This window comes from Bemisia tabaci, chromosome 10 (assembly GCF_918797505.1).
Source record: "Bemisia tabaci chromosome 10, PGI_BMITA_v3".
NCBI lineage: Eukaryota > Metazoa > Arthropoda > Insecta > Hemiptera > Aleyrodidae > Bemisia > Bemisia tabaci.
Genome location: NC_092802.1, coordinates 34504323 through 34513926, shown reverse-complemented (window position 1 = coordinate 34513926; position 9604 = coordinate 34504323). Strand labels below are relative to the sequence as shown.

General features: G+C 36.0%; 1 protein-coding gene across 2 annotated transcripts; it reads left to right on the top strand.

The window, feature by feature from the left end:
• Positions 1 to 19: 19 nt before the first annotated feature.
• On the top strand, positions 20 to 9344 carry Pngl (N-glycanase Pngl). Of its 2 annotated transcripts, none has more exons than XM_019046464.2 (9): positions 20 to 356; positions 1738 to 2112; positions 2846 to 3169; positions 4020 to 4202; positions 4724 to 4965; positions 5662 to 5877; positions 6529 to 6680; positions 7334 to 7492; positions 7873 to 9344. In XM_019046464.2, exons 1-9 carry the CDS (start codon positions 297 to 299, stop codon positions 8055 to 8057), a joined length of 1896 nt encoding a protein of 631 aa, XP_018902009.2. In that variant the 5' UTR covers positions 20 to 296; the 3' UTR covers positions 8058 to 9344. The 2 variants fall into 2 exon arrangements, with proteins under 2 accessions (XP_018902009.2, XP_018902008.2); XM_019046463.2 differs by having other exon boundaries at positions 20 to 512.
• The last annotated feature ends 260 nt before the right edge of the window (positions 9345 to 9604 follow it).

The window sequence follows — 9604 nt, the reverse complement described above, 5'->3', positions numbered from 1 at the left end:
AAATTTGAGTTGATAAGGGCCAAATTTGGGCATGACGTGAGGAATATTAACAACGTTATCAGTGGCCGTGCGGTTTAGCTACATATTTTCACGATCGAAAATGAAGTGAATTTTACCTGATTATGTTATTTGCAGTTTTACTTCATGGCTAGATTTTGATAGTCCTCCACTTTGTTTTGATTTGAGAAGTATTTTTATATTGGGTCTATCAAAAAGACTATTCCTCAAAATATTTAAGTTCAAGTTCTTGATAACAGATAATTTTCGTCGACCAATCCTCTCATGATCATACTATTATGACGGAGCCAAGTTGCCTCAAAGATCTTGAGGAGAACTCTTTTGATATCTACTGTAAAGTAAGCAGTATAATACTGAAACTGCTGGATAACATTATCAAAGAGCCAACTAATCCGAAATATAGGCGCCTGCGCATTGGAAATGCAACTGTCTCTGGAACACTTCTCCCCGCCATAGGAGCGATGGAATGCTTATTTTATATTGGTTTCAAGGAGGTAAAATTCTACTTGGCTCACCTGTTCTTTTTTACACGTTTGTCTTCTGAGCTGGTATTTGAGGTATTGAAAATGTTTCGTTTCACAAAAGATATCAAAGCTTCCATCATTTACATATGTGTACTTATAATCAGACAACTACTATTATAAAAATGTGCTTCTGCGATCACTGGCAAGGATTGTTGAAGTAATGCCAGATGTCAGGTGTCAAATTCATCAGTCATGCAGTCATCTGTGCGATTAGTTAGGTATTGCCCGGTCACTTTCTAGAACAAGGCCGCAATTCAAGTACACAGAGTCACCTGTGGATTACCATTTTAAGTAGATGTTGGTGACATCCCTCGCAATCCTAACAAAATGCTTGCAAGCATCAGTGTGCAAGCACTTTAAATTTAAGGAGAAACAGTTGTTCATGGTTTCTTTTTAATTTAAATATTCATACTAATATTGCTGTATAAATACACTTCAATTTTACCTACAGCAATTATTTATTTCTTCAAACATATCTCCTAAGAATGTCTTAGAACTCATTTTAGTCCAGCTTTAAAAAGAGTGTGAATGAGTTGTTCTAACACTTTTAAGAGGAGGAGGAGGCAATATTAAAATCAGTGAGAAATATGGTCAATAGGTCCTAAAATTTTAGAAGACTTAACTTAGGATTTGGCTTGATCAAAGATTATTTGTAGAATGGGTATACTCTTTTTCCATTTTTTGTTAAAATTGGGAAGAAAAGGTTAAAATATAACAGTTCTCACAGTGCACTGTCAATTTCCATGTAAGATTTTAAGCCAGACTAAAATTTTGAAACTTGTCTGCAATACCACTTCTTAATGTAGAGAAAAAGTGCGATTGAGTATATTGATGGTGAAATTCCCATATGATATATCTCGTTTGCCGTGTTTTAAAATCTCCACTCCCACATAAATTTTTTTAGAAGATAACAAATCAACATCATCACCTCAATTATCACAGAATTTTCTCTGCAAAGAGAAGAAAAATTACTGAAGTTCAAAAAAATTGGCATTGACCAGTTTTTCATTTAATAAATGAGATTTGACAGGAAAGGCTGCAACGGAGCAAACGGAGGTACATGGTTCAGGAGTTTCACCATCAATATAGCCTTTTTTGAGGAGCTTCAAATGAAAACTTGTATGAAAAATATCGTATATCTAATCTTAAATCTGTAATAATCTCCTAGTAATTTAATGATGTCCTTTTTTTCCAGGATGGTGATGCGATAATGCTTCCAAACAACATTCCTATTCGCGATCTACAGATATTTCGCAACCAACTTCTCTCAAGGAAAGCAGTCCATGAGAAAAGAGTTTCAGAAGCCTCAAAAAACACTAGTAAACCATCCGCAACTGGTATAGCTGGACCCTCCGAACAGCAACAGCAGTCAAAACCACTACAAAACAATGCCACCAACCAGCCTTCCTCCTGTAATACGAAATCCGAACAGCTCAGCATAGCTGCTGACAGAAATTCTGAGGCAAACCAAAGTCCTTTACCAACGGCATCCATATCAAACCAGGCAATCAGCCAGAGAGAGATAACCGTTCCATCTTCAGAAGAATCCAAGGATAAAATGAAGCATAAAGTAATTTAACTATTCAAATTTTTAAATTTATCAAAACTTTTGGTTTTTCTTCCAATTTTTTTCTTCTCTTTGTTCACTCTCATCATTTCTTCATTGAGGCGTCTTGGGCAAATGCTGTTTACCCATTTGTGGGTGGAAAGACTTGAATGCCAAAAAAATTCAGAATTGAAAATAGGTATTACTGTGAAAAGGGTTTCTGATAGTCTAAAAATCCTAGATGCCAGTCTGAAAAGTCAGAAAACATGAACACTACATCAGCTCAACAATGTGGCTAGTGCTTTTCAAGAAAGTGTGAACGCCTTCTGGGTCCATTTTTTCATAATTTGGATCTCAAAAAGTGGAAAGTTTGTCTAAAGTTTTGCAAAAGTCAGCAAAAGTAATTAAAAGGAAAGAAAAATGATGTAGGTGGCAGTTTTGTTTGAAAGTCAGGGAATTTGGAAATTTTGAAGTCAGGGAACAATGACAAAAGTCACAGCATTTAAAAGATAAAATATTTGGAAACCTTGATTTGAAACATTTTGGTTTTGAACAACAGCCTAAAATGTTAAAAAAAACTGGAGGTAGGGGGACTTTAAGACAATAGTGAAAAATAATCCAATGTTGAGAGTAAGCTATCAGTCGCATGCAAAGTGATGAAATCAGGCATTTCATCATACGCCTAGGCAACATGTCAAACTTTCTGTAAATTTTCTCCAGTCTAATTAATCCATAATTCCTTTTCTTTTTCTCTCAGCTTGAAGGAACAAATTTGCTGGAGAAAATTGACACGATCTTCCACAAAATGTCCAGGTATGAAGACAAGAAGCTTCTAGCCAAAGCGCTAGCAATCATTCCAAGGCAAGAGCTGTCTGTCAAGGTGGCGAAACAGCTGGAGGACCCCAGCAGTCAAAGCAACCCTCAACTCCATACTCAAGAATTGCTTCTCACAGAGTTACTCAAATGGTTCAAAACATCTTTTTTCTCTTGGGTTGACAAGCCACAGTGTCCATCTTGTGAGGGGCCAACAGAGTATGTTAGTGAATCGCCTTCTTTTGACGAGTCCATCAGTAGAATCGAGGTTTGTAGTCTCAAAAATTCTTTGATTTTTTTTTTTTTTATCCGCAATGCAAGAATAATTTTTAACATTCTCAGCCCATGATTTTAATTTTAAAATTCACTCTCACAATAACTTTCAAGGATGGAAAATACCAAAATTCTAGTAACTCTCAAGCAGGGTGTGTACAGAAAGCCAAAACAAAAATATGGCACTGTTGTGATAATTTTTTACCAAATAAGTATAACTGCAAGGATAATTCAATCAGTAAGCTTCCAGTCGACATCAAAAATAGCTTGCAGGAAAGATAATCTACCATTATAGCAATGCTGATTGGAATTAATGGTTTCACAAAATAAAAATGATGAACCAATGTAAATAACAATGTATTGTTATTAGCAATGTTAGGTATTATGATTTAAAAGCAATACAATTTTTGTCTGTCCTAAAAATTGAGTGATAAAATATAATGATATGACTTTCATATAATTATACGATCAAAATGAGAATATGGCATCATTGTATGACTTTCTATGATTATATGACCTGTAGAGGTAGACACCCTGAGTGAAGAAAATAGTCAAATTTAAAATTTTTCTGACCTAAACATGACAGCAACGCAGCCTTTCCAGCGAGGCTAATAATCAAGGTCTGAGCTCAAACTAAATTGCATAACACTGTACTTTAACTCCAGTTTTTCACAAATGTAGATTCTGGTTGCGACACATCTGGATATTAATACAAATTTGACCGAATATTTGAAAATAATATGTCGAAGTTGAATATGAGTAGGCTTAACGGCTTCATATGAATAAGACACTTTTGCTGTGTTCACCTGTATTTTGTGACATCACTATTTTAACTTCTATTTTAGGAATACAAATGTTCGAAATGTGGAATAGAAGTTCCCTTCCCCAGGTATGAAGATCTTGACATTCTCCTACAATCTCGGAGAGGTCGCTGTGGGGAGTGGGCAAATGTGTTCACACTGCTTTGTCGTGCATTGGAGTGGGATGCTCGTTATGTTTATGATGTTACCGACCATGTTTGGACAGAGGTAAGTAGACTTGGTTTTTATGTCTCAGATACGAGTAATTTCCAAGTAACTATACAAGTACTTTCAACACAGATCAAATGGAAGTTAGAATTTAGATCATACCAGTGACATAATCTGTATTTTTCCATTTGACGAATGTTGATTGTAAACATCTATATCTTGTTAACAGGGTCGTAAGGGACTGGGAAAAGTCAGAGAATGCAACTCAACTGGGAAAAATCAAGGAATTTCTTGTGGAGCTGGGTTCCCCGTAAAAATCGGGTCTGAGACGGGCCAGCTGATTGCACTGTTGTGCCAACCGGGTGGTGCTCTTAAGCGGTCAAAAAAGTCAGCGAACTTCATTAGAAGTCAGGGAATGATAAAATAAAATTTTGCTAGACACCCTGTCTTTAGGAGTTCGTTTCCAGACTTCCTGCGATTGGTTTTCCTTGTGAAATTTTGAAGAAGGAGCATGTTACGTAGTGTATTAAGTTCATATCTTAATGAGGCCCTTTTTTTAATTGCAAAACTTGTGTTTCTAGGTTTATTCTATACGGCAGAAACGATGGCTGCATTGTGATCCGTGTGAAGCTGCTCTAGATACACCACTTATGTACGAAAAAGGTTGGGGGAAAAAGCTCAGCTATGTCATTGCATTTTCATTTGAAGAGGTGCAGGATGTTACTTGGAGGTATTCTAGTCAGCATCAAGAAATTTGCTCTCGTCGAAAAACAATTTCTGAGCAAGAGTTGATAGACAAAATTCTATCTTTATCCAGAAAAAGGTAGGTCCTAAGGAACTTCGTCAAACCTAACTGAACTTTGTCCAATTCTTTCAGTCGTGAGATTTTGTAATCAGAAATTCATCTCGTGAACGTTCCCTGATATTTTGTTCAATTTAGTTCAAATACTAGTTTGTTGCCGAAAGACTAAAATAACCTAGCGTCAAATCAGCATTACAACTGACATTATAAATACAGACTCTGTATGCGCTTTTGGATGCATCATCAACTCCAAAATATTAATTTTTTTGTTCTTCTAGGGACTTGCTTATGTCCTGAAATTGTAGACTCTGCTAGAATCGCTAGATCGCTAGATAGTTTCATTCATTCTCTTCTAGGAATATCCTGCACAGTTTTGTTCCAAGTTAATTTTAATTTCCTTAAATCTTGGAACAACATCTTTGCTCTTACCTTTTGCTCCTACCTAGGCTGACTTCTTCCATTGAATCAAATAATTTTGTGACTTCAGATAATATTAGTCGTTCAGTGACTGCACTGTTTGCTTTGTATCTAACTGAGAAATAAAGGATTTTCTGCCACTGAATGCTGCCAAACTATTTAAAGCACTTTGATGCTGCTGTTATCGTTGAAATATAAAGGCTCAGTTTGCTGTGTTTCTGTTTTCAGAATTGTTGAGTTGTTATACAGTTCAATATTTTTTCTGGTTTTATCATAACATAGTTCATTAACTTTCTCCAGGCTGTCCTCTCTCCCACCTGAAAGGACCCAATTCCTATTGAGGAGGCGCGTAGAAGAATTAGTCGAATTTCTAAGCCCGCCAGAAGCAACTGAAGAATACGGTGGACGGACGTCGGGATCCAACGAATGGCGTGAAGCACGTGGAGAGTCGAAAACTGTGATCCAAAAACCTATGTACGTTTGGAAGCCCAGCCCAGCTTCAATAAAAAATCTAAAGTACGTTCTCATCGCTTGTCGTAACTTCATTAGAATAAGAATTCTTCTCACCAGGCCATAGAGTCATGTAGAACTTCCAACCTCATTAGATGTTTATACATGACACCTGAAAAGCAGGCCTGGACACTGAAAAAAAACAGGCACCAAACGCCCTACCCATATAAATTAACTCTGTTTGTATTTTTGTTGCATCCATGTCTCCTTAAAAAATGTCACAATCTCTGGTATTTATGTCCAAAATCTCCATGGCTCTCAAAAATCAGGTTTACTTGCTAAAGTCATTTGTTTTCTAGGGAAAAATTCTAAAATCACTCCTGCCGTGAGGAAATAACACCAAAATAATCAAAGTGCGTTTGAGTTTCGTCGTCGAATCTGGATGATATTTAATCGTTTTACTTTTTCTCCGAAACATTGGTATTTTATCATTTGTCTACCCTCGGACAGTTACAGAATGTTACAGAATCGTTATATTTCTTCTGTGGCTCTTTGCCATCAGGGAAACAGGAGGGTTTTTCGGGTAGTTACTCGTAAGTACACACATCACACATTGTGGCGGTCAACATGACAATGCTATTTCAAAGTATTCTCCAACTTCTCTGAAATAAGCTTAATTTTCACTCATTTTTCATCAGTTGAAACTTACAATCGAAGGTTTCAGGTGGAGTACTCAACCACACTTGACAAGTATGTAGAAACATCAACTAATCGCGAAGTATCAGGCTGGAACCGAGGAGTTTATTCCGCAGAGGCAATCTTCCGGAAAGAGGAGTTAGACTGGAAGACAGTGTACCTTGCTAGAACCGGTGAGTTTTGATCTGTTGTACAAAAATTTTCCTTCAGTTATACTAAAGAGTTCATTGTTGCTAAAGGACTTCAGTAGAAACCGTTGAGTTTTGTTTCGTCGTATACAACTTTTCCCTAAATAATATCAAAGGGTTAAATGTTGCTCAGGGACTCATTCACTAGAAATTTAGCGAGAATCACCAGTTATCTGCAGGAATAGTTTGGAAGTGAATATCCAGCGGAAAATACACTCGAAATTTAACAAAATTCTTGTGTTTGTAGCATATCGATTTAATCTCAAACGAAGTTTGGATTGTCGAGCAACTAATATGATTGTTCCAACTTGAATTATAGCGGATAATGAATCGCTCCTCTGATATGATTTTCAGTCACAAAAAATGAGGAAGAAGCTTAATATTTTGAGCTTTTATTGAGAAAGCCAAGATGACATGCATAAATGACTCTGCTACCATGACCTCATTTTTAACTGCTTGATGCCTATGCCGATTCATGGTCCGTTTAGCCATGCACTGATTGTGGCTGAGACTTACAAATTGTTTCAATTGCTAACTGCTGATAAATTTATGATGAAAAATTGTGAAGTTTGTCATAATGTCTTCAAATGATTGTCGAAAGCTTTCTTGGATTGACGGAAAAAAATTATTCTGTTTAGAGGGCAGTGCAGTTGGAAAAATTGAGTGGAAATTCAATTTTGAATCCTGCGAAGCAGCGGTCAGTCAAATTCAGGTCAGATGTCCTTTCACTGTATATGAGAATGGAACTGTCCAATGGTTTCTCTGTGATGAAAATAACTGTCAAAAAATTCCAGATGGTAAGTAATCTTTCATTATTTGCTCTGAGCCATGTCATCTATCAATATTTAGTCCGGAGCAACAATCTATTTGCACCTTGAAGACTTAAATGTCATAGATATCTTCAATGAGTAAAAAATCGCAAAATTTATCAATTATGAAGTAGGAGTTAAGAAATGAAAATAGAGAAATATTTAAGAATAAAACTTTTTCTTACCGATTGGGTATAGACTTCTTTTCCTTTTAAAAAACTGAAAAACTACGGCTGTTACAGGCTTGAGTCCATCTTCAAATTTCTCATGAGCCAGCACCTGGTCCTTGAAGTGTCTAAAAAGAGATAGAGAAACAGGAATTAATGCTTTATTACAATTCTCTCTACCAGCATATTATATGTTTTTAGGCAAGGAATTCATCACTCAACCCAGCCCAGGTGTCACTGAATTCACTCTTCGCTCGGAACTAGGAAACGGGAAAGGCAACTTAGCATGGCAACATGCGCAACTCTTTAGACAATCAACCGACAGCACAGACTTCATTTTTAGCATCATTTTTACGCTGAAGCCTTTGGAAGGAAACCATTCTTGACAAAAGTACCTTCGCTCAGATCCTTAGTGCTGGCTCTGAAAGAAGCCATATTTTAATTCAAATTGAGATCGCCTTTGTGTGTGGTTGTATAGGAGTTTGTCCTTTGTCTCAAGATGGATACAAATAATCATAAAAGTAACGATTTTATGGTCATTTAATCGGGTTATAATCATTGAATTTTAGTAGGTTTATTTAATTCAAGAGGTTTTATTTGAGATCGCCTTTGTGTGTGGTTGTATAGGAGTTTGTCGTTTGTCTCAAGATGGATACAAATGATTATAAAAGTAATGATTTTATAGTTATTTAATTGAGTTAAAATCATTGAATTTTAGTATGTTTAAAGAAAAAATTCCTGGGAGGCAAATCCTGCTGTTATGCGCCAAGTATTAATATGTAAAAGTTAAGCAGGAATTACTTCAAAAGAACTTTGAAAGAACTGCCCAAATGGATATTGCCAGTAATTTTCTTTTTCACTGCCATTTCCACTCTGGCCATAGTCCCAAAGTTATTTCAAATTATTTATGATCGAATTCTATATAGGTACAAACACATTTTGTGCCCAAGGTTTTTCATATAATTGTTCCCTCAGCACCACAAAAAAACGTGGGAAAGGGGATAAACTTTAGTGAATATGTATCTTCACGTGTCAAGAAACTCTGAAATCAGGGTCAAAAAAGTTATTAGCCAAAAATTTGGACGCAATCTCTATGAATTTGCAATTAACTTGCTGGTATCAACCTCATAGGCCTGATGAGATACCTCAGGAACACCTTTTCGTCAGGTGCCCTGAGCTGGACTTAGCACGGAACTTATTTTAATCTGTAATTAAATGTTTTGAACGCAAAGGACTTTTCAGAGAATTACTTTAAGTTCGAAAAAACTTTGTGTATCAAAGCTTTATGAGAAACCCTGAAAAGAAGTCTGTAGAACCTCCTCGAATCTTGCCACACAATGAAAGTCAGCATATTCTGACCAGAGCCCTGGTCACATAAGTTTATGCACTTTTAGAATGCAACAGGAGATCCGCCATCTTGATCCTTAAATTCAAATTCAATGCTAAATTAAAGACAGCTGATCTTCTGTCGCACTTCAAAAATGCGCATACATATTTAGCGTGGACTCAAGAGGCACTAAAAGTACTGTGTCTATGGTATAATTTCGTAATCTATGGCTCATCAGTTGCTTTTTCCAAGAAAAAACTCCTTTTTTTAAACGATTCAGACGATAATGTAATTTAAGTTTTAGTTTTTATACACTCTTAATAAAAATAAAGTTTTCCTAAGTCAACACTTTCCTATTTTTCAATCATCTCATCAATTGAAATTGATCTAATGAATGAGTCCATTACAGGTGGTAGTAAGTATCATAAGGGGGCTGACAAATTGTCGTGTATTCTAATTTACTGACTTTTAGGTCATCAAGGTAAAAGAATAGAGAACGAATTTTTTTTTTTTTATGTTTCAAAAATTTTAGGCACATAAACTTTGTACGATTCATGGGTTTAAATTTTCTGACCAACAGTTGAGGGTACTGTTAGAGTTATCCAA